This window comes from Diplotaxodon limnothrissa, linkage group LG4 (genome assembly GCF_057381915.1).
Source record: "Diplotaxodon limnothrissa isolate DT_005_m linkage group LG4, D_limnothrissa_male_GT1.1, whole genome shotgun sequence".
Classification (NCBI taxonomy): domain Eukaryota; kingdom Metazoa; phylum Chordata; class Actinopteri; order Cichliformes; family Cichlidae; genus Diplotaxodon; species Diplotaxodon limnothrissa.
The window spans coordinates 11,549,138-11,574,023 of NC_140599.1; the positions used below are offsets into that span (position 1 = coordinate 11,549,138).

Sequence of the window (24,886 nt, forward strand, 5' to 3'; positions counted from 1 at the left end):
TTTCAGCCATTCTGTTGTAGATGTGCTGCTATGCTGGGGATCAATGTCCTGTTGAATGACCCGGTTTAGGCCAAGTTTTAGCTGCCTCATGTAGACAGACATCACATTGTATTTTCTTTCTGCACCAAAAATATGACACAACAATCTAGTTTTTTGTTTGTTGGTTTTTTAGACTTGTTCAGTATATTTCCAACTTTCCAACTTACCTAATATTCATATTTAACATGCTAACTGATGGCTGCAGAGGCTTACATGTAGCTAATGGGTGTTTTGCAGTTCTTCTGAGTATTGCACTGTCTGACCTTAACTCGTGAATGCACCAGAGCAGCAAAGCGCCAAAACATCTGATTTTATAGATGTGCTCACACTTGCTGATGATCAGCTAATCCATTACATTTGATTTGCTGCTACTTACCCTCTCAATTTCAATGGAAACATTAATGGTGAACTTTTTTTACAGGACTGCACAGAGTCTTTTTCACATGGCTGTACGAGCAAATGAAGTATGATAAAACTGTCTTTATGCAGTCAAATGCTAAAAAGATAATGCTGCACTCTGAGCCCTTAAACTAATGTTTAAGTGAAAGATACCATAATCAGTACCACTTTCACATTTGTATGTCACAGTACACATGACGCTAAAGGCTGTACTACCAAAATACTTGGATAATCTAAGCAGTTAATTCATTTATTGAGTGAAAATTGACAACTTTACAAATGTACCACATTACTTTACTGACTCCTGACATCAAATGTCTTGCCTAAACAAATGATATCAAGTTACAAATTGACACAGTTAACCTAAACATTAAGTTAAACCATAAAAGATGAATATGTTTTAAACATAGGTATAAACTGTTGTTTACTAAATATTGAATATATGTTGGATTGTTTGTGTTGCAGGCCCAGCAGATGACGATGCAGGCCATAGCAATCCAGCAGCAAATGTTGTCTTCTTTCCCCCCAGCTGCTCCAGCCCCACAGTCACCACCCTCATACTATCACGCGCACTCACAACAGCGCTCACGCACAGCCAGTCCTGTGAGTAAACACACACGCTGCTGTGTTGATGTAACGTTCAATACACTTTATGCATGCAAATCTGAAATATAATCTTGAAGCCGTATCACTTATTGTTGTTTTTCCTGCAGACCAAAGAGAGTGAGGCGTCTCTGCACAAGCCAAGCGCTGCCGCTGTTCAACGGAAAACGAGTATGTGGTACACTTGCTGTGCAGTTTCTGAATCAAAAAAGAGTGGAAATAAAAAATATTGGTGCATTGCAGCATAGTGATTTGTGGTTGGAAAGCCCACTGCAATAATTGAAAATGCAGAATTGAGTAACTGTCCTTAAATAAGTATATGATTATCACTTTAAGGATTTCTCCCTGTGTGTCATGAGTCGCTGTGTGGCAGGCAGGAGTTGGACCCAAAATGCAGGCACTCAGGCATGAGGTTTAAACACAAAAAAACTGAGCTTTATTTGCTGGCAGGGGAAAGTCATAAAAAAGCAACCTAAACTAAACTGGAAACTCATAAACAAACCTCACAGTGAGCCACAGGGAGATCCACACAGCATGAGGGACAACGCAACACTGACTCAGAGAAACACAGGGTTTAAATACACTGGGAAGTAACGAGGGGAATGAGACACAGAAGGAGAGCACAGCTGGGGGAAATCAGAACTGACGAGACAAGGAAGCGTAAACTGAACACACTGAGATAAGACAGAGACCTTCAAAGTAAAACAGGAAACACATAACACAGACTGAACAAAAGACACAGACTCACATGCAGGCACTACAACAGAGGGAACAGAGACGTGGGACCAGGGCAGACACAGACACTGACTGGACACGGGGATATAGCGGACAGGGGAGACAGCAACTAAGGATTACACAGAGACAAACCATAAGACATGACTCTAACAAAGAAACCAAAGACTAGAAATGATAAATAATATATAAACTCAAAACCCTGGTTCAACGACCCAGGCATCCTAACACTGTGGCTACAGGGGTTAGGGATGAACCCTGAACAAACCGGGTTCGTGTGTAATCAAACTTTTTATTCCAGGTCCATTACGTGGCCCCCCTCCTGAGGATGTGGTCCGCTCCACTGTGAGTAACACTGAGCACTTGGACCCCAGCCATGATATTAAAGACATTATCAAACAGCACCAGCCTGAAGGCACAACATCTTCCTCTGGATCTCCCACGCAAAGGTTAACACACACACACACACGATGATGTGAGATATTGACGACTGTCATACTCTGTGGTATTTAATCTGTTCTGACTACTGTGGTGTGTGTAGGAGAAGTGATGGAAAGTTGTTTGGAAAGAAGCCAGACCCTCATGATGAAGCGATGGAGATCCTTAAAGATCAAATGGCAAACCCACCACAACCGGTATCCTAACTCCACACCTACCACACACACACACACACACACACACACACACACACACACACACACGGCAAAACAATATCTAACCATTTTCCATATCTCAGACTCACAGAAAGACTTCGTCCGCCCAATCTAAAGAAGACAGGGGACACAAGACTAGCCAGAAAGCCAAGCCTCGCCCCCAAGGGCCATCTAGCTCCAACATAAGCCCCGCCCCTCCTCCAGGTAAATTTACACTGTAGAAATACCTGTGAATAAGCTCCAGATTAGACTGATACAGGTGTGTATTGTTCATGATATAAATAAATAAATGAATGTTCTTGCTTCCAGTCTCCAGAGAGTTGCCAGTTGAGGAGGAGATCATTCAGACTCAGCTCCACAGCAGAACCAGTGATGAATATTACACTTATTCCAACGTCCCGTGGAAACTCTACATGAGGAAAGAGGTTTGTTTTTACCTCAGTTTTTTTTTAGCTAAGTACAAAAAATGGAGCTGTAAACTCCAACGTCAATATAATCATTTACATAAAAATACAGTTTATTTATGTCTGTCCTCCATTTACAGGTTTTTTATCCTAAAGAGAACTTGAACAATCCACTGATCCTGGATCTGATCTTCAGACAGGTTGGTTTATAAATCCAATAACTGTCAATATTCATCATCTTTATTTATTTTGCTTTTATGCAATTCTTTGTGTAAACTTGTGTAAATTATCATAGAGACCTCAGGGTGTCTTCCAGCTGGTCTAGTTAACAGTAATTATGGCAGTAGTTCAGATGGTCATGATTCATTAATATTAAAATGCTAAAATAGTGTCTGTGATGTAGTTATTTTTCACTCCAAGTGTTTCCCATTAGCACATTCCTATTCCTGGCTGTGTCTTCCCAGATTGTACATGACACCTTTTCTGAGGCTTGCATACGCATCACGCAGGAGGAGAGACAGAAGATGAAAGACCTGTTGGGTATGAAACTAGCATGCATGCTTTAAGGTTTATGACTTACTTGCATCTATGTGACGCTCTCTGTTGGTTCTCAGGAGTTCAAACCTTTACTGATCCTCTGTTTCTGTGACAGCGGAGAACAAGGTGGATCAGGTTTCAGGAACATACAATGAGAACGTGAAGAAGAAGGTGGTCACCGTGGCTAGAGACGAATGGGAGATCTACTTCTCTCGCCTCTTTCCAGCCTCTGTGAGCTGTTGTTTTGCTTGGCATAGATAAACTGAATTAATAAATAGTTTCATGTGTTTATATTGTGGTGTGTGTATATGGTTGTGTGTGTTTTCCAGGGCAGTGTCGGGACAGGTGTGCAGGTGTTGTCCGTGTCTCATAAAGGTATCAAGCTGCTGAAGATGGTGAAGAGCAGCTCTTCTGCTTCAGACTACTTCAGAGTGCTGAGGCCTTACAGGTGAGTCTCATACAACATATTCCTGTTAAAAAACCCTGTAAGTTAGATTGTTTTAAATGCATTTTCTTGTTTTAAAAACACAAATCAGATGCTAAAAAGAAGATCTGGTCATAGATCTTATTTAACTTTCTGTGTATACATGTCAAATGCCTGATTGCTTTGAACTATGACTTTAAGTTGACTTCCTGGTTTGGCGTATCACTTCCTTTGCAGCTATTCAGACATCCTGTTTGTGTCTATTCCATCTAAGAACATGCTTGAGTTCAACCTGACTAATGAGAAGCTGATCTTGTTCTCCGCCAAAGCCCCGCACGTCAAGCACATGACCGACTACTTCCTCACAGAGCTTAAGAAGGTCAGAGGAATGTTGTCAGTGTCTGCGTGTGACGAAGTGTGAATTATGAATGGATGAGTTTTTGTAATGCATACTGATTGGCACAATTAAATTAGATAACATTACTGTGTAAAAAAAACTCATATAATTTTTTTTTAAATATATGTATGCATGGGCTTTACTCCATGTCCTCTTTGATTTGAGTGTTTTTTTTATTAACTTTCTATTTATTTATTTTTTTACTTTAAAAAGATGAAATTTCAGGTGTAATCCAAATTTATACTGATGCCATAACATTGACATCTAAGCGCGTTCACAGGGTGTGTAGTGCTCTTTATCCACGTGTGAAACTGGCTCAGTTTTCAGTGTCTTAAAATTATGTGCAAAAATAATTTTTTTTAATATTTTGCTTCCAAGAAGCCAGACTTGTATTTTTTTTAAAGTGGTTTTGAGCAATACTTTTAGAGTTTTTCTTTGGACATTTTCTTCTTTTTCCCTCATTTTCACTCCTTGTACCTGACCATTTTCAGAGGAATTTTTTGTTTTGTTTGTTAAGCCACTTAACACTGACCTCTGAATCATTCAAGCACCAAAAAAGGCGCCTGAGTCAAAGGATAAGTCTGTATTTTGTCTACATGTGACACACAACTTAGCAAAAAAAAAAAAACAACAACAAAAAAACCAAACAGGCACTTTGTTTCTAGCAGCCTGTAAAAAAAATAAAAAAAATGAAAATCCCCATTTCTGGAGCTGGATCTTCAAAAAATTCCAAAGACAACAGACATGAAATAGCAATTAGCAATTTTACACCAAACAGGTCCTTCCCAAAGAGCTGCTAGCTGAAACCTGGGTGTATACCGGCATGGTGTGCAGTGTGTCCTGACACGTGACCTCATCAGAAATGGTTTGAGTGGAAGCCATTCTTAAGGAACGGAAACGGGGAGAAAAGACTGAAGTGTGCCAAATAACCCAAGAAGTGGACTAAAAGTCAGTGACAACAGGTGTTATGCACTGATGAATCCACATTTCAAATGATCGGTTCAAATCATCATCAGTATGTACGGAGGAGGAGGTCGGGAGAGATGTACAACACTGAGCGTCTCCAGCCATCTAAAGCATGGTGGAGGCTCCGTCATGGTTTGGAGCTGCAGACTACTTAAACAAAGCTTGCCTGATGATTTCAGGCTGTGCTGAAGAATAAAAATGGTCACACAAATCCTGTATTTCTTGTATGCTTGCACATGTTTCAATAAATCAATGCACATATTTCCCATTTTCTTTGTAAAATACAAAACCATGAAGTGTGGCTTAAGACTTTTATACAGTACTGTATTATATGGCACTTTAACTATAAAATATCACTACCTTTATTTCTTTATTTTTTACTTATGGAGATGTGATCAGTACGCAGGAATAACTATTTAAGTTTATAAACTTTAAAACAAACCTACAGTGAGTAGCGCTGACAAACCCATGAATTCAAAGTGGACATTAAGCAGTGAGTGAGGAAAGGGATTTTCTTGGCACAAATGTTCTTTGGCTCTCTGCTGGATGTCAGCGTGCCCTGTCTTTGTCAGGACTCGGAGTATGTGGTGGCAGTGAGGAACTACATCACTGAGGACAGGACTCAGCTCAACTTCCACAAAGGCGACATCATCAGACTCCAGCACATGGACGGACTGGAGGCTGGTGAGATACAGGAACAATCCAACACTGAAAATTGTCACAGTGATAGATCTGCGTTCTGCCTCTGAATTATTTCACAGTGCCCATTTCATTGTGTGGTTGTATCTCAGGTAAACGTTATGGCTGCATTGTGAGGAAGAAGGTGATGCTTCTGGAGGAGCTAAAGAGAAACACCGCTGAGTTTGGTGCGTGTGGCGTGACCTTTCTTATTCTAGCTTTCTTCTAACATTTTGGAGTTTATTTATGTTGGTTGTGTGACGCAAAATATTTACGACATTGAAGAGTCTCTATTTTGTGTGCAACCTTTTACTTATTTTGTGTGTGTGCATGTGTGTAGGCTGGCGGTTCGGCGCCGTGTATGGAAAGTCTGGAGTGTTCCCCAGCGAGTTCATCCGTCCTGTGGCTGCTCCGGACTTCTTGGTCCTGCCTCCTGAACGCGTGGAGCCCCGAGACCGGCAGGGACGAGTCGCTGCCTCTGCTGCTGTTGCCGTTGCGATGGGCTCAGCTGTAGCTGCTCATGAGCTCGACCTCTCTACCGAGGTGCTAACTGCATTTTTTTCCTCTTTTTTTCTGCTTTTTCAAGCTTCCCACTGTCAGAATAATAGATTAAAGGCTAGTGTAACCTACAGAGCTCAACATGAAAAGTACCCTTACATTATGGTATTAGCCAGTGTTTATACAGCATACATTGGAATGCTTTGGTTAGCAGAAATGGAAATATTTTTTAGATAATTACACTGTTGGTGCTCCCAGTAAGTGGCACTCTTGCTTTTGCTCCTCATGCTGTGGATTTGTGTGTGTCTCAGGTAGTGAATGAGATCTATGGAGACAGCCTGGGTGTCGAACTGGACGACCTGCCTCTGCACAGCAGCCAGTACCACATGGTTGAGTTTGCCAAGAAGTACTTCCGAGAAGCGCAGAGGAACAGGAGGTCAGACACACACATGTGCAGTGTCAAAAACAAAAAAGAGTTAGAAGGGTTCAATGTAAAGCTAAAATTTGCACTTACGGTGATAAATAAATAACCAAGAGTTGATTGTCTGCTTTTCCCCACAGTGATCAGAAAGCGAAAAAGGGGAAGGAGCTCAGGGACCCTGCTGACATGGTCAAATTCTCCAAGGTAATTCAAATCACAATCATGTCTCTGTGTTCAAATATATAGGATATGTTTCTCTGTGCCTGTGCACAGACATCTAAAATGTTTTTCTTGCCATCGTGTTCTGGTTTAACATCTTGTTTCTCTTTCTAGTCTCCAATCCAGGAGTCACTGATCGACTTCTCAGACAGTGGGATGAACCGAGTGGCTGCTGACATCTTCTTAGGTGAGAGCAGAGTGTGGAAACGAAAAGAAACATAGGAGGTTGAAGCAGAAGATAGCAGCATAAAATACGCATATATTTCGTGTTTCTTTGTGTTTATTTTTAGTTTATTTTTAGTATAAAAGCATTAATGTGCTTTAAACGAAATACATCTGAAAAGATGTGGTCCAGCTCCTTCTGTTTCTTTTGCCCAGCTATAATGAAGTTTATGGGAGACTTCCCAATGAAAGGCCAGACCGAGCAGGACCTGGTCACCACTATATTAAAGGTATGCTTACATCAGCAAATTGTCTATCCATTGTAATACTAAGACGAGGTCTGTGTGTGTGATTTTATGTTTTTCTTCATGCATGTGCTTAAACAAATCTAGTTAAGTGGTGACCATGGCCTGATGAAGGATGAAGCCTACTGCCAAGTGATGAAACAAGTTATTGTCAACACCAGCTCCAAATCGTAAGGCTTCCAGCGCTCGCTTGTTCTTAAAGAGCGGTGACATGATCGTGGAGAGGCTTTAATCTGTGGCTGTGTGCGCGCTTCTCTGTGTGCAGGGACAGCTGTCAGAGAGGATGGCGGCTGATGTATATTCTCACATCTTTCCATCGGTGCTCTGATGTTATGAAGCCGTTTCTGTTGACGTTTCTCCAGGATGCATGTGCCAGCCCTGGTTTGCAATACCAAGGTGGGCATCGTGTTCATCAGTCCATCTCTTTTGATCTTCACTGGTCTAAAGTGTTTACTAGCTGCTCTTCCAATTGACAGGTATTGCCAAGGCATGCGAGCAGAATCTGAGGAGGACTTTTCAGTATGGCGGGCGTGTGCAGTATCCCAACAGCATGGAACTCAAAGCAATGATGGTTAGTTTGTAAATAAGCTACACAGTGTTCCTTTGTGGCTTGAAATATGTCAAAATTGTAGGGATTGCTAACATTTATTAACTTAAAGTGTCAACAGGTGTTTAAAAATACGGAAAAACAATCGGGATAGTCCTGTATAGTCTCCTTTATCAGGTAGATCAGGCCGTGCTAATTAATCTACAGCGATATCTTTCATATTGTGGTGTCTGTCTGTCATGTTCAGATGTGACTTTGCTACATGACTTCTCAGTAACAGCTGTGGATAGCAGTGTGTGACGTTTCCCTCTGATTTGTTGTCCGTGTACAGGCCGGGCGTAGCTCCAAGAGACAGCTGTTCCTGCTCCCAGGTGGCATCGAAAGGCACTTAAAAATCAAGACATGCTCTGTGAGTGGAAAACACACACACACACACACACACACACACACACACACACACACACACACACACACACACACACACACACACACACACACACACACAGAATGGCTGCAGTCTCTAAATGTAAAACACAGATGCCAAATTTGTAGCCTGTAGTGGCATATTTGCTTTTTCCTTATCAGGTTGCTTTGGATGTGATCGAGGAGCTTTGCTTTGAGATGGGACTCCAAAGAATGGAGGCACTGGATGAACATGCCGTCTTTCTGGTCACACACAAGGGTAACAAGGATCTCTTGTTTTAGTGGAGCTCTAAAATGCTAACATTTCCTTTTGCCGAGTTAGATATTGTTACACGTTTTGGATAATAGATGGTTACTAAAGTGTCTTTCTGTGTAGGTCAGAATGTACGTCCCCTGAACAAGCGAGAGTACATCCTGGACATCGCTACAGAGGCCGAGCCCGTGGATGCCAACTACAGTCTTTGGTTCAGACGGGTTATATGGAGTCTAGCTCTCAAACTTGACAATGAACTTTATGTCACCATGCACTATAACCAGGTATAAATCTCATTTCACAGAGCTGTAGATTGAAGCAGTCCTGAAATTTTAGCTCACGTGCTAAAAATTTGTGACATCCTAATATTTCATTGGATAGCTGACATCTTTTTTTTTGTGGCCACATACGTCATCACCACCTGATGAGGGTTTTTTTTTTTTTGTGGTCGGGCGGTGTGCATAGAAGTACATCTTGTTTCGTCTTCTCATCAGTTGATATTTGTCATAGAAACAAGACGGACTAATGCACATTGTGCATCTCTTTTCAAGGTGTTGCCAGACTACCTGAAGGCCTTGCTGAGTGTGGTTCCTCAGGGTAAGCCCAGTGAACAGCATCTGCAGCAGATTACCAGGCTGGCTGCCCTACAGCATCGTGCCAAAGACACCATCTACCTCCCCACCCTGTAAATATATCCATTTGTTGTTGGAAACCTTTTGCATGCTAATGTACCAACTCACACTTGCATATCAATTACTTTTGGGCAAGTTACTAGTGATACAAGGGACAAATTAAAGGTAGGTTTATGTTGATTTTTTGTCACCCATCATATCTAATCATATCTATGCAATCAACATGTGACTGAAGTGCAGACTTTTAGCTTTAATTCAAACGGTTTAATGAAAGTGTTCCATTCACTTTTTAGGAATTAAATTGATTCAAAGTGATTTAAATTAAAGTTATCTAAAGAAACCAGTGATTGAGACTTTTAGTAGCTTAATTTTTTCCAAACAGTAAGACATGGCTGACTTACAGAAGAGCACGTTTGGCCCAGATATCCCTTTTCTACTATTTCTGATATTGTGGCTATATCACAAAGGGCTGAGAAGGTTGCTGCTGCATCCAGGGACTAAGTTAGTTACCTAAGGGTTTTATATAACAACACTCTTTAAAATGTAGTAAGACAATAATAGTAGACCCAGGACTGAACCTTGGGGAAACCTACAGGTTGGAGAAGCAGTGGAAGAGAATGTACGGTATCCCTGAGAGGTCAAACGTACTGCAACGTAAAAGAACACAAATAGAAAAATGTTCCAAAAGCACACAAAACACAATGAAAATTCATCAGGTTAGACCATTACATGGTATGTTGAACAACTAATATAAAACATTCATCTACAGTGTTATATGTATCATTCAATTACAACTTTACTTCCTCACAACAGCTACAAATCCTCAGGTTCTGTGTCTCAGTCGAATCCTGTGGATGTCTCTGTTTCTCTCATTTCCACAGCTGTTCTGTAAGATTTTCTGCTAAAAAAACACTTTTGTTGTGTTTTGGGAGCTTTTTTCCCCCAACTTCCACTGTGCTATTTATCTTTTTATTTTTTATTTTTGCTTTACATCTGTTGTGTGTTTCTTTTTTAATTTCATTGTGCATTTTTGTGTTTTTATGTGCTTTTGTAGCATTTTTGTATTTTTCTGGCCTTTTCTTATGCTGCAGTCTTTTTGACCTCTCAGGGCCACCATACTCTGCTTTGCACATTGTCGGCTTGCACAGAAAAATACACCTAACATGCACATGTATAATTTGATCTGCTGTCTCTCAATTACACCTTGTTCCCTCTTTGTGTGTGCGTGTGTGTTAGCCGTGAGGTGCAGGAGTGTATCCCTCCGCAGTTCTACAGCAAACAGGGTTCACAGCAGTGGCTGAACATGACAACACAACACATGCAGCAGGTCCAGCCCTTAAACCCACACCAGGCCCGTGCGCAGTTCCTTGGTAAGACAACAGTTCTTTGTGAGTGTGAAAGATACTCACAATTTGGCCATTTAACTTTTACATATGTCCTATAATATTAATAACTTTTGTATTGTTAATAGCAAAGCCCATTGCATGTTCTGTCACAATTCTATTAGGATAAACATCTGAAACATCTGGTAAACAAAAAAAAGGCTTATTCTGATCCCAAATAGCAGTTCTAAGTTGATATGAGTGCAGCAAGGTGTCTTCTTAGAGCATTTTTGTTGGACCAGTGGGAAAGAAAATGTTCAAAAGCACGCTGAGTTGTCGCGACATTTTCTGTAAACATCTTTACCTCGCAATTTGAATGCGGCAGCTTATCAGAAGTGAGCTTTGGTGTGTTTTTGCCCAGGTCTGGTCAGTGCCTTCCCCATGTTTGGCTCCTCCTTCTTCTACATCCAGAGTTCTGGCTCTTCGTCCGTCCACGCCCCATGCATCCTGGCTGTTAATCTGAACGGGCTTCATTTTCTTAACAAGGACACACATGTGAGTCAAACAAGCATTTTACCCTTTTACTGATCTATTGTGATTGAAAAATACAAAAAAGGCAGGAATTTTATTATATTTCAACAAAGCTTTTGGCTCCCCCTCTTGGTTATGGTGTTTACTGGCTCTCCCATCCATCATTTTTTAATAAAATCTAAATTACAAATAAAAAAAAAATCTGTGCAAGAGAAAATATAACCTTTAAAACTTGAGATATTTAATTTTATATTTTATGTCTGTGTGTCCCCTGAATGCCTATTTATATGCACATTGGTGTGTTTGTGTGTGATTAGGAGACTATGGTGCGTTTTCCTCTGAAGGAGATTCAATCAACTCGCACTCAGAGGCCAACATCTGGCTCCAGTTACCCATATGTGGAGATCATGATAGGAGACCTGCTTAACCAGCGTGTCACACAGCTGCAGCTGGAGCAGGTGGGTGTATAAGACATAGATGGAAGATTTAGATGTGTGTGTGTAACAGTGTCTGTATTTACAGTGACACATTTCTGCAGTCAACATGTGACTGAGGTGCAGACTTTTAGCTTTAATTCAAGGTGTTTAATGAAAGTGTTGCATCAACTTTTAAGGAATTAAAGTGATTTTTATACGCAGTACCCCATTTGCGAAAATCTTTCGCAGTCAACGACAGCTTGAAGTCTACAACCCAGGGTCATCACCAAATGCTTAGTTTTCTCTCTTGAGATGCTCCCCCAGGCTTTTACTCCAACCACATTCAGTTGCTGCTTATTTGTGGGTCTCTGCCTTCAGTTTTGCATTTGAAAACTGAAGAGCATGCTTTATTGGTTTCAGAAAGATATCCCATTTCTTTGCCTTGAGAAACTTTTGGGTTGCTTTTGCAGTTAATGTGTTATAATCTGCAGTTTGAATCTGCATCAATCTGAAAGTCTGGACTTCAATCAAATATTGATTCATTTGAAATTCACTCTGATGGTGTACACAAGAAAAATTACAAAAGGAAAAAGTGTCCACAAACTTTTGCCCCTTTCGCCCCTAACTGTACCACTGAGCAGTCTATATTCACTCTTCATCTTAAGTCCAGTGTTGTTTCTTTAAGGGTCTAAATGATGTTATGCTATATGATGTTTTCCAGGGCCTGGAGCTTTGCCGAGTCATCGCCATGCACGTGGAGAACATGCTGTCAGTCAGAGAGAAGAGACTCACATTGCCACCAAGTGAAATCACCCTCCTATAGCACAAACACGAGGATGACATATACATAGAAATCACAGTTTATGCCTTAAAAATGTACTCTACCTCTATTCGTAAGACAGGTTATTTTTGTATGTAAAGGCACTGTTATGTAAGTTGATAACTTGTTTATTGTGATGATTTTGAAAAAGTGCTTTTCCATTATGGCCATGAAAATGTTATTTTTTCTTAATTGATCAGCTGTTTTCTTAATGAATGATTTGGCACATAAAATGTCATTCATGTCAGTCACATTCTAGTTTTAGGAGAAACTTGAATGAATGCCTTAATCTTTAATGTTTATAGTTTTACATAATCATCCAGAAATGTTTAAGATCTTGTCCAATATAACTATAAGGGTTAATGTCTCCTTGTTTCCATGCCCCCTCTTTAGAAGAATAGCATGATTTGCTTTGTTCTTGGGACAACATTAATTTAGTGTAATGGTGGCGCCAGTTTATTGCTGTATAACAAACAAACCCTTATAACCTCATCTTGGTTTTGACATTAATGGAAACTTTTGGTTTGATAGGATAAAGAACTTTTTCTGACACATCTCTTATTCTCTGCTTTGCCAAGGGGCAAAGTCTTTTTGGCACATAAGCTTTGAGGCCACATCACTAAGAGTTTGCACTAACTTAAATATTTTATTTTTACAATAAATTTTTTTGCAAATAGCAGTTTTACATAATTATTGCATGTGAATAATAAATTAAAGCTTTAGTATAACAGTAGTGGTGTGTGAGTACTTTATTTTTTAGCAAATACACAGCAATGTATATGAGTTAGGTGGAATTAAAGAGTATGGAAAATCATTGGTGAATACAATACTACTAAAAAAAACCCAACTAGTAAAATATAATTAAAATAAAATATATGCTAATTATAACCTTCAATTAATGGTCAGAGTTACCATTCTTTTCATGTTTTTCTTCCTAAACAGGACGTATAATCATGTTTGAAGTAGTCATTCAAACATGATTGAATCTGTCTGCTTCCATTATTTATCTTAAACCCAGTTTTTGACATCTTAAAAAAACAAATTTACAATCCGGTTGTTCAGTGATGACGCGACGAATCCTACTTCCGGGTCTAAAGTAGCTGCGTTTAATATGGCTTTTGTGTTGTTAACATGTTTAATGTTTTGTATTTTCTTCTATTTGATCTTAAAAAGCTCCTAAAACAGTCAGTGATCACTGTTGACCTCCCTCGGCTTTTATTACCACTAATCATTTATTTAAGCTCAGTCTTTAAAACCTTAGGATGTAACTACAGCCCAGCCCATGCAGCAGTATATGAATGACTAACCTCGTATTGTGGATGGATTATCTCAGTTGTTCTCCTGGCTGAAGTTTGGTCCTTTTACAGCATCCTGCCATGCGATTACATTTGTTCCTGACCACCGAGAACACTCACGGTAACTTTTATCGAGTGGAAAAAAAGTTAGCTTGTTTATATTATGCTAACATAGCTGTGTCGCTAGCGGTCACCTAGCACATCATTATATACCAGCTAGCCCAACTTCAGTAACCCTACAAACGTCACTGCTGTTTAGTTTTCTGTCTTCATTTATGCTGGAAGTGATAACAGAGCTGTACGTTTTAATTTGTTTCCAAAACCCCGCAGTCAGGACATGCTATATTGTATTTAGATAGAAGCTAGCGAGCTAACTCCCTGCTAACTTCTAACTCCGTTAAATGTCATAAATTCCGTTTTCATGGATGCCTGGATGTTAAACTCAATTGTTACACCTGGTAGAGCAGAACGCTGATCATTTTATTAAAGATGAAAGACTTTAGACAGTTTTTCAACTCTCAGTAATGCCATAGTGATCGTTTGATATATGGACCTGCAGCGGAGTTTAGACCCAGACACGGCTAGTGACGTCAGACTGAACAACCGGATAGTTAAGGTAAAATATTTACATTTTCTCCACAGTTTCGAGTGAGAAAAGTTAGCCGTTATTGGCTATTTAATCTCTGGCCGTTCCATTTTGTTTAAAGGAACTCCCAGTTGTCGCAGTGTACAAACTCAAGCAGCTGGGACATACCGCCGGTGTATCCTGTGCTACAAACCGAGCATCCGTCTCGCGAGCCCTTGGTTGTGTAGGCGTTGCTGAGTAATTGCTCGCAGATTTCCTCGTCCCTATTGGTTACCAATAACGGGATCCGTGTGAACCGGGAAGAGGAGGGAAGGGAGGGGGGCTGCTGTGGTCAAACCCACCAGGACCTAAACAGCACCAGGAGGGAGAGGAGGGAGGAGAGCCGCAGCAGAGGCAGTAGTGTTGTACCCCCGCTTTCAGCCTGCATGGGCTAGTCCGTTAGCTAGCTTAGCATCTTCCGACTGCGCCGAACCGCCTCTAGTCCCGCCGAGAAGCTCGGGTTGATACCTCCGTGTTACCCTCTCTGTCCCCTCGGTCCTGCCTCCCCCGTGACCGGCTTGAAGATGATGAAGTTTAGGTTTCGTCGGCAGGGCACCGACCCGCAGAGAGAGAAGATAAAACAGGAGCTTTTCGCCTTCAACAAGGTAAAGTAACGGGACAAGAGGAAAGAGAGGGAGATGGTATTCCTCCTCTCGCCTGGTTCCCCTAAACTAACAGACTTATTTTTTAAGTATGGATATATAAAAAAGCCAGTACTTTGCAGCTGAAGTCCGGCCACTCCTCTTGCGCTTGCTGTTTTCTGTCCTACTTCGCGGACAGAAAAACAGATTAGCTGTGAAGTGCGGGTGGTGTGTTTGCAGGGCGCTTTGTTGATGTGTGTTTAGTAGCTGTTGAGTTGTTTTCACGGCGTGTTAATTACCCCTCACCCAAACCAGGACCTCGCTCAAAGTGAGCACCGAGCAGCAATCAAGGAAAACTGTAGCGCTAATATTGCTGTAATTAACCAGCAACAGAGGATTGTGTGGGTGTTGGGGATTATCAGCATGCAGATTAACGGGATTAAATTACAATACATGCTTTTCCAGCAGTTTGATGCTTCGTGTGGTGTGACCCATCTGTCATGCAATGAGCAGGGGTGTCTCTCAGCGTGATGGCACTTTTTACTCCTCTCGTCTGGTTTTAGTAGAAGCTGCCAGAACTCTGCGAGCAGGTTTTTTTTTTTTTAAATCTCTGCTGCTTTTTGTTATGCAGAGTCCTCATACCCCTTGTTCCAGTTCTTGGGGGTCTTTGGGTGCAGCCACGAGTGTCAGGTTTCATGCTGGCATCACATCCACATGGATATGAACCAGTTCATGTACAGTAAATCTGAGCGTCCTGTGGTAACATTCAGTGGTGGTGATAGTGGGTTTCCCCTCTGGACAGTCAATGTAAGAGCTCATTCCACTTTCAGTATAAGCTGAATCTTGTCACCCAGATCACTGTTGCTCCGCCGGTGGGAACATAAAAGCAGCTTGCACCACCCAGATCTGTGGAATGTACTGATAATTCTGCATATCCAGTGTCAGCTGTAGTAACTTACCTAACAGGTTGTTTCTAAGCTCATACTGAGCACTGCAGTGGCCTTGAACTCAGGTTAGATGAAGGCATGGTCTGCATGCTGTGTCTCAGAAAGTGTCCCAGAGAGCCGGGCTGTCTGAACCTTTTAAATGTTAAAAGAATCAAGTTTGTCCTGCACGCTGGATGTGATAATGACATTAACCCTTCTCAGCAGGATTGTTTAGGACTGCGGTGCAAACAACACGATGATGACTGATGATCGTTAAGAATCAGCACTACAGTAGATTTATTTCTCCAGAATTAAGTACTTCAAGTCTGAAGTAAAAAGAGTCCTCTTTTAAGCCATTTTAGCAAATGAAAGAATAAGTAATATAAAAAAACACGAACCAGCGCATGTCCTGGAAAATATTAATCAGCCTTTCGTGGCTCCTAGAGTCGTACTTGCATGACCTTGCAGACTTGGGTAACCTCAGTTGTCTGAGTAGCATGAATGAGATTGCTCACTGTGGCCAGCACAGTGACATGAGCGCTTTGACAAACTGTCCTTACACCATCCCGCCTCAGTATCTGCATTCCAGTCGAGGCCCTCATTGAGTTTGCCATTGAACGGTTTTAGATTGTGGCTTTCCTTAGAGCCACAGCAAATAGTCGATTTGTCAGCTGGTGGATCTGACTGAAAATTAATCAGCAAGCATGTCTTTTGGTAATAGAATGATCAGGTGTTTGTTTTGTTCATTTAATTTAGTTATGGGATAAAACAACTCTCACAAATTTGAAAGTAATTGCTCTTGTTAACTTCTCAAAAATGAGGTGTGATCAGTTATTGTTTTTTTTTTTTTTCTTTGTTTTTCTGTTACTTATTCCTGATGATATCCTATGTGGAAGTAAGCTTTTGTGTGAATGTGGCTCAGGCGGGCAAAAACTCCAGAGCAATCAGTTTGACATCATTGTTGCCGTTACACAGCTATCAGAAATGTGTTGACGAGAGTGATTTAACAAGAGTTGGTGTAGTGCCGAGTCATATCTGATAAATATATTTTGTATTATGTCTAACCAAACGAGACATCTGAGAGAATCGCCCACTAGATAAATGCCTTTGTGGTAGGAGAGTACAGTTAGGGCCATTATTTGTTGGACAAAGACATCATTTTCTGTTGTAGTTTTTCTTCCATACACCATCACAGAGGATTTAAAATCAAACAACCGGGATGTGGTTGAAGTGCAGACTTTCAGGGTCATTTTAATAGGTTCAACAAAAGTGCTGCGTTAACTATTTAGAATTCACAGCCATATTTTTCACAGTCATCCATTTTTAGAGACTGAAAATAAATTGGAAAAAAAATGAGGGATTTAAGGAATCCATGGAGATCATGAAATGCTACATTTCCCACCATGAGACGCTCCCCTCGGCCTCTGCTGCAGCCAGCTTCAGTTCCTGCTTGTTCAAGGGTCTTCCTTCAGTAACTAAAATGACATGCTCTGTTGGGATGAGATCAGTTGATATTTATTTTTCCTTGACAAACTCTTGGGATGCTTTTGCAGTCTGCTTTGGGTCATTAACTGTCTTCACTGTGAAGTACCATCTGGTCAGTTTTCAGCTAGATCTGAGCAGAGGCTCTGGTCCTGTACATGTCACAGTTCATCCTGCTGTTTCTGTCAGACTAGACTGTGGCGATGATGCACCTCCCTTCCAAAGGAGTGTTCTTGTTGCTCGGTTAGATGTTGAAAGTAGTTCTGTCATGAAACATTTTAGTTGTCTTCTGTGGTCTTTGAGGCCTTTCGGCTTTTCTAAGTATGTGTCAGATTGTTTGGTCACTTCTAAAGTTTTTGCTGTTTCTCTAATTGGTTTATTTTACTTTTTCAGCTTTCTCCTTCACTTGCACTGACATCTCTATTTATCTCTTACCCATAATTCCAATAAACAGGTACCAAATGGGACATCAACTACTGATCTTTTATCTGCTATTTTGTTATGGAATAATGAGGGAACAGGCTTCACCTGCCCATCCAATTAATTTGGACTCTCTGAAAATGAGGGACTGTGTATAAAACTTACTGTAATCCATAAACAGTTAATGCAACACTTTTGTTAAACGCCTTGAAAAGAAAACTGAAAGTCTACACTTGAATCATATCTTCTTTGAGTTGTAAAGAGGCCAAAGCTGCAAAAATGTTGTCTTTGTTCAAATACTTACAGACCTCACAGTTTTTAGGTGGGGAGACACTTAAACAGCTTATGTTCATGTTAACCAAATGATGATTCTTTGTTTGAATCTCTGATGAAAGTCCATGGACTGTTTGTTTTGCTGTAACACACACACACACACACACACACACACACACTTTTGTAATGTTTGGCAGCAGCTGCCAGACTGTCACAGACGTTGTCTCTCTTCAGGAGGGTTGTTTTGATGTGACTGTGTTTGTGTGATAGAGACAGATCGCACTGCACCGGCACTTTAAAGACAGAAGGAGTTAATGTTTTACGTTATGTCTGAGTTCAAGCAAACAGCCAGGCTCAGTTTTTTCAGTTAGCCATGCCGAAACCTCGAAGACCTCCACAACCTGTTTTTAAACCAGTTTTAGGTGTCTCTCTACTGGTTTCTGTTCCCTTTTTCTTTGTTGACATAAACACTTCTCCAGCTGTCTCACCATCTCCTGACATGGGCTTGGAGAGAAAAAAGCTGAAATTTTATTTCAACCCAATTTAACAAGGTCTGCAGCACATTACAATAAAGCAATGCTGCTGCCATCAGTACTTTTTAAACTACTTTCCTGTAACTTTATTAAGGGAGTCCTCCCTTTTAGACGCCTCGCTGACTATATTCAGCGAGTCTGATGAGCAGAAAATGACACGCAAACTCTCAGACAGAACTGGGTGCATTTATGGAGGAAAGTCTGGAAAAATAAATGCAAGTGTACTTGTTGTTGTATTTCTTGTGGCATTTGATAAATCTGTCTCATCAGTTTGTCTTCTCTACCCTTTCTCTGCCTGGCTTTCTCTCACAGACTGTGGAGCATGGGTTCCCCCATCAGCCCAGTGCTTTGGCCTTTGACCCCAAGTTGCAGCTCATGGCCATCGGGACAAAGTCAGGAGCCATCAAAATGTATCCTTCTGTCAGTGAGCTCATGCATCTGCAGAAGTTGTTTTGGGGGCTTGGTAAGGATTGACATTTTCAAATAAGAAACAACAGCATCACACTTTTTAAATGAATACATCGCATTAGACTAGATTAACAGATCATATTGTAGTCCAAGTCTCAAAGTGGTCATGCTGTATTAGTCAAGGCATGCATACTACAAGTGATCTAACACAAAGCTGAGGTGACTGACTTGTGTTTGTGTCAAACAGATTATAATTTATCATATTTTAGGTTGTGTCATGAAGCTGATAAAGATTTTGGGGACAGGAAAAGATCTAGGAGTACCTCGGATAAGATTACAGAGACTGTTTCTTTTTCACTGCTGTCAGTTTACATCTTTTGAAGTGCTGCTCTGCTTATCTCGCTGCAGTGCAGATACCGTTTTGCTTTAGCTGTGGGTTTGTGGCAGAAGTGTTTCATGGATGTGTCTTTTTTTTCATGCTCTTTAGTGAAAATGCACATGTTGTGGGATGACAGCTAGTCATTCTTTCAGCTGCTGTTATTACACCAGGTCTACAGTGATCATACTCTTCATTGCTTTTCAATAGAACTATATCTTATGGTCTGTCTTTCTCAAGCTCCACTTTTTTTTTTTTTTTTTTTAAATGTGGAGGAATGTCTGATCAGTCGGGATTTGCAGAAGAGCTGTTTACATAACATCAGTTTGGTAGAAGTGTGGGTGGGTGGGTGGGTGGGTGGACCAGTGTGTCTCTAGATTTTCATGTTCCATGTTTTTGTTTTTTTTGTTTTTTTTTTAAGTTGTGACATTAGTCACATATATTTACCACGCCAACTGTGTTTCTAGAAAGAAGCCTACCATGTGACGCAGCCTGTGACCAGAGAGGTTGTGAAGAAACCCTCAATTTTACTATAATTATTTCTCTAAATAACTGAAATTTTACTTGCACTCACATTCTGACAAGTGGGTTATAAGATATGATTGAAGTGGGGGGGGTTATTTACCATCAGTAGCATCATCTGGTCACATGTACTTGCATCCCCAAGTAAGTTGCTGGCAAAAAATGTCATCACAGCTAGGGCTGGGCCATATTATACCGTTCACGGTAATACCGGTATAATGTTAGGCAACGATAGGAAAATGAAATATCGCGATAGAATGGGAGTAAAACGCGCATGCGCAGTGCCTTTGTTTTCATACGCACATGGCCGATTGTTGAGTGAAACAGATGAACCAGAATTGGTTTGTAAAAATGGTGCAACTTCCGTGATGTGGAACTGGTTTGGTGTTTGTCCGTCAGATACACAACAAAGCACATTTTTTTGCAGAACATGCAAGCGGCCGTTCTAAGATGCTCTTAAATCTGGGAGTAATCTGGGTCCTAAACTCCGTATGCTTCAGGTCAAACAACACTGCAGCATCACTTAGAGTTAAAAACTGTCTAAATTCTTTCATCTTTAATAAAACGATCAGCATTGCTGCTTTACCAGGTGTAACTATAAAGTTTAACTTCCAGGCATCCATGAAAACAAAAGTTATTACATTTAACGGAGTTAGAAGTTAGCAGGAAGCTAGCGGAAGTTAGCTCGCTAGTTTCGCTAGTTACCTAAGCATGATATAGCATGTTCTGACTGAGAGATTTCTGAAAAAAATCAAACGTACAGCTCTGCTATCACTTCCAACATAAATGAAGACAGGAAACTAAACAGCAGTGACGTTTGTAGGGTTACTGAAGTTGGGCTAGCTGGTATATAATGATGTGCTACGTGATCGCTAGCGACACAGCTATGTTAGCATAACATAAACAGTGAAGCTGGAGGACGAACACTAACACTTTTCCACTTATAAAAGTTAACGTGAAGGTTCTTCATGGTTAGAGACAAATGCAATCGCATGGCAGGATACTGTAAACGGACCAAACTTCAGTCAGGAGAACAACTGAGATAATCCATCCACAATACGAGGTTAGTCATTAATATACTGCAACAACATGGGAATAGAGCAGCTGCCAGAGAATTCAACATTAATGAATCAATGGTACAGAAGTGGAGGAAGCAAGAAGAATGAGTTTAATAAAGTTTGATTTATCTGACTGCTTTGTTTCGCTTAATGTGCCTTATAATCCCGTGCACCTTATGGTCCGAAAAATGCGTACTGCACACTGCAGTTTAATGTTGCAAAGCACCTCTTTTTAACTTCAGTGGATATTATACATGGTTATGCTCAGGATATGTCAGCCCATTTCTACTGGAAATGCCTTTTGGTTAAACTTTCAGCAAGGAATTTGCATTTGCACTGTTACATTTTTATAAAGCTTTAATGTACATAAAAACCAGCTTCTTGTTTAAGTGAAAATAAATGGAAGGTTGTCTTTTTGCGCTAGTAATGTTGTGGAGTTGTATTTTGTCTCGCATCAATTATATCGTCAGTTATATCGTTATCGCAAATTTTCAAATATATATCGTGATAAATATTTTTGGCCATATCGCCCTGCTCTAATCACAGCCAAAAGGATGGTCAACAAGAAGTATGAGACTGACACAAAGCCTGGAAAAGAAAAACTGATAAACAACATCATCTTTGTTGCAACAGAATTTAGATGCTTGAAGAGGATTTCATCCTCAGAGGCTTAGAATACCTTAAATGCATTTCTTGGTGTGCGGTCAGTGGGGGAATCTTAACCCCCCGACCCAGGGAGTGGCAGTGTGACGTTCACTCTGTTTGAGTAATGCCGGATGAGCCGAGTGAAGCTGTGCTGGGAATCTGTATCGGGTTTGGCTCATGATATGCATTATGACAAAGCCATAATCTGGCTCAGTGTGTCGGTTGTGTCAGAAATTCCAGCAGCTCTGAGGCTAGTGCTTCATCCACACCAGCAGCTCCGTGACATGTTGTTGATGTCTGTTATCTCTGTGGCATTCAACTCTGCCGTATTTATGCCGTAGCTTCTAGAGTGAGTAGCAGTCTGCTGCTGCGGTGTTGTATTCAGGATTGCCCAGAGTTGGGCTTTCCTCCCTTTCATCGATCAGACAGGTGAACTTCACCAGAGTAAGACCTTAGGTGGAAAACGAAACGCTGGGATATGTTAAAACTTGCATTAAAGGTGTTTCTGCGCAGATTATAGTGTGTGTGTGTGTGTGTGTGTGTGTGTGTGTGTGTGTGTGTGTGTGTGTGTGTGTGTGTGAAGGGAGGCTGCCGGCTGTGTGTGCATTATGCTGGAGAATCGACTCTTTCACATTCAGATGGGAGGAGAGAGAGAGAAACTGGTGGTACCAGGCACTTGCACTGCAGAGAGGGATGGATCGAGGGGGGAATGGTGAGATGGAGATAAACGGCAGCAGTGAAGACAAGGGAGTGTGAAACAGACAGTGGGGGGGGAGGCAAAAATAACTCCAGTCCACGGCGAAATGTCTGTATCTAGCAAAACGAACCTGCCCTCACCCTGCCTTTTAACAAGATTCCAGCTGCTGGAGAACATTTACCTACATTGCATTAGAACTTCAGCCTGTGGCTCAGGACCACCTAAAGCTGGTTAACTTTCCCAGGTAGTTACACGAGACACTGTTTTAGAGGGCTGGACCAATAAGCTAATAAAGATATAAAATTAATATTGAGGTCAGCTTTTTGGTGCAGTCCTCTACAACATCCCAGTTTCTCATGTGGCCCCTTGGGCGAATTAATTGCCGACCCCTGAGCTAAAGTTGTAAGTTGTTTAAAAAAAGTTTTATGGTGCCCAAATCTGAGAGTTCTCCTAAATGTTAAAAAACTAAACACTTGATGGCAGTGAGATGTTTGTTTGTTTTTTCCCTTGGAAGAATGTTTGTCACAAAGAGCTGCAGCTAATGATTTTTATATTAAGCTGATGGAGTTACAGTAATGTGGCAGCTGTGACTTTTGGTGTTGGATGACGTTTGATCTTCAGTAGAGATTCTTAGAAATGAGGGGTCACAGAAAACTTGGCCAACCCGCTGGCTAATCACTGCTTTCCATTCAAGCAAGAGAAAAAAGAGCCAAACCATACACTACAAGGACAAAAGTATTGGGCCACACCTCAGTCTTTGAATTCAGGTGTTTTCAGTTTCGTTGCCACAGGTGTATAAATTCAATCACCCAAGTCATGCAGTCTGGCTTTACAAACATTTGTGAAAGAATGGGTGGTTCTTAAGAGCTCGCTGAATTTGAGTGTGGTGTTTTAATAGTGTAGGTTTAGTTGTAAATGCTTTTATTTAGACCGTGAGAAGCTGAGCAGGAGCTTTTTTTTGTGTGGAGGTGAAACACCATGTCCAGCTGGTATTTTTTTAACAAAGTGGCAGGTTAATTATTTGTAGATTTCCATCTGGTGGTGTTCCTATCTGTAGATCCACCACATTTGGTATCAATAAGAACAATGTGAGAGCAGCAGCACCAGTTTCCTTAGGTTTGTTGTTTTTCGTGAGTGTCCTGTTGTCTTTGAGTCTCAGCCTCCGGTCATCTGCATCTTGTTTTCTGTTTGATTTTAACTGCGTGTCTAAGATCTGGTTTCTTCAGAGAATTATGAGTGAAACAAACTGCTGTTTACTAATGAATACACTGGTGTTAAGGTCATCTTATGGTTTTCCCCAGAAACTCTTCATTTCCCCAAATCTCTGTAGACACTACAGGGATCTGCATGACACTTTGAGCCACAACAGCCACTTTAGTGGGAAATTCATTGGAATTTCCCTTTAATCTCTCAAAGCCTACTACTTGTTTGTTTTAACATTTACAGTGATATACAACAAATAATAAACTTGAAGAAAGCAACACCGTTTTATTCCACTTCCGAATTCAAGGTTGGGGGTAAACTAGACAGACAAGCAGTGAGAATGAGTTTCAGGTTTGTGTATGTGAGTGAGTGTCCACATTCCTTGTTAATCTGACAGGCTCACTGACTTTGGTTTGACCTAGAAGTGGTTGCCAGCATACCTGTACTGTAGTACGCATTCACAGCCCTGTAGAGCCAGATGTGCAGTCCTCCTTTCTGACGCTGATGCCTGAACTGTGCAGAGAGCGTGCTGAGTAGTAGGACTAGAGAGTATTCACAAAAGAAGAGTAGAAAATTGCTAAATTTGAGGTACTCGTTTCATTTGAACTCATGCTCTCCGTCCTGGCACCACGTCTCCTCCTCTCCTCTTGTTCACATTCAGCCTCTCGTTCAAGTTTCTCACTTGCTCCCTCTCCTTTTCTCCTTCTCTCGTTCTGTGTTTATAAAGGCAGGGTCATATTACACCCTCAGAGTTTCTGCTTCGACCACAGACTGGGGCTCAGCAGAGGGAAGGGGACAATGTAGCGTGGAGGGGTTTTTTTTTGTTGGTTTTTTTTCCCCCCCTATCATCTGTGGGGGTGGTGGGGCGACTTAGGAGTCTGTCTCCTGTCATGGAATGCATGTTGCGTTGCCCTGGGTTAACCCTCCCTCATTGTGTGTGTGCGTGTGTGCAGATCGGGTGAGTAAGAGCTTTGTTGCTGAGTCGAGTCTTAATAAAGGGCGCTTTTGAAATGGTTTCCAAGACGACCATTGCAGTTGCCTGGGATGAGAAGTACTTGCACACTGGAGGGGTTTAAAAGTCTGCAGCTAAGCACATCAGACATTAGAGTTTGGTAAGAAATGCATCGGTTAAAGGTAAAAAGGTCAGAAAATGCTACCTACAGTATTACAGAACCTCTTTGCGATGAACACATTTATTTCAGAATGACAAGCCAGGGCTCTGATTACTTCTAGACAATGTGGTACGTGCTCAGTCGCACAGACACTCTGACCATTTATCAAAAGGACCGGCCATCTAGCAGCCAGGACGAGCTAATATTTACACACTCGGGCAGCAGAGCTTTGATCTGTGTGTTTGTGAGTGTGCTTCAGCTGATGGCTCTGCATCTGTCTCGCTGACATCCTGCTGGTCAATTGCCTGTTGTTGTTCTGATTCATCAGTTCCTATCTGACACTTTATAT

At 41.1% G+C, this 24,886-nt stretch overlaps 2 protein-coding genes across 2 annotated transcripts in view; both read left to right on the forward strand.

Annotated features, from left to right (window-relative positions):
* Window positions 1-12,384, forward strand: part of myo15aa (myosin XVAa) — a 47,304-nt gene extending 34,920 nt beyond the window's left edge. The window contains exons 39-67 of the mRNA XM_085351847.1: window positions 904-1,041; window positions 1,152-1,212; window positions 2,075-2,222; window positions 2,315-2,408; window positions 2,510-2,630; window positions 2,736-2,851; window positions 2,971-3,030; window positions 3,295-3,370; window positions 3,483-3,598; window positions 3,697-3,815; window positions 4,029-4,170; window positions 5,727-5,838; window positions 5,946-6,020; window positions 6,173-6,375; window positions 6,642-6,766; window positions 6,892-6,955; window positions 7,085-7,157; window positions 7,349-7,422; window positions 7,525-7,607; window positions 7,703-7,833; window positions 7,914-8,008; window positions 8,316-8,393; window positions 8,570-8,666; window positions 8,784-8,944; window positions 9,212-9,345; window positions 10,529-10,662; window positions 11,036-11,169; window positions 11,463-11,603; window positions 12,283-12,384. Coding sequence (XP_085207973.1) covers window positions 904-1,041; window positions 1,152-1,212; window positions 2,075-2,222; window positions 2,315-2,408; window positions 2,510-2,630; window positions 2,736-2,851; window positions 2,971-3,030; window positions 3,295-3,370; window positions 3,483-3,598; window positions 3,697-3,815; window positions 4,029-4,170; window positions 5,727-5,838; window positions 5,946-6,020; window positions 6,173-6,375; window positions 6,642-6,766; window positions 6,892-6,955; window positions 7,085-7,157; window positions 7,349-7,422; window positions 7,525-7,607; window positions 7,703-7,833; window positions 7,914-8,008; window positions 8,316-8,393; window positions 8,570-8,666; window positions 8,784-8,944; window positions 9,212-9,345; window positions 10,529-10,662; window positions 11,036-11,169; window positions 11,463-11,603; window positions 12,283-12,384 — 3,207 coding nt within the window. The remainder of the gene's footprint in view (window positions 1-903; window positions 1,042-1,151; window positions 1,213-2,074; window positions 2,223-2,314; window positions 2,409-2,509; window positions 2,631-2,735; window positions 2,852-2,970; window positions 3,031-3,294; window positions 3,371-3,482; window positions 3,599-3,696; window positions 3,816-4,028; window positions 4,171-5,726; window positions 5,839-5,945; window positions 6,021-6,172; window positions 6,376-6,641; window positions 6,767-6,891; window positions 6,956-7,084; window positions 7,158-7,348; window positions 7,423-7,524; window positions 7,608-7,702; window positions 7,834-7,913; window positions 8,009-8,315; window positions 8,394-8,569; window positions 8,667-8,783; window positions 8,945-9,211; window positions 9,346-10,528; window positions 10,663-11,035; window positions 11,170-11,462; window positions 11,604-12,282) is intronic.
* Window positions 12,385-14,614: 2,230 nt separating this feature from the next.
* Window positions 14,615-24,886, forward strand: part of llgl1 (LLGL scribble cell polarity complex component 1) — a 34,739-nt gene continuing 24,467 nt past the window's right edge. The window contains exons 1-2 of the mRNA XM_085351449.1: window positions 14,615-14,906; window positions 18,829-18,926. Coding sequence (XP_085207575.1) covers window positions 14,826-14,906; window positions 18,829-18,926 — 179 coding nt within the window. The 5' untranslated portion in view covers window positions 14,615-14,825. The remainder of the gene's footprint in view (window positions 14,907-18,828; window positions 18,927-24,886) is intronic.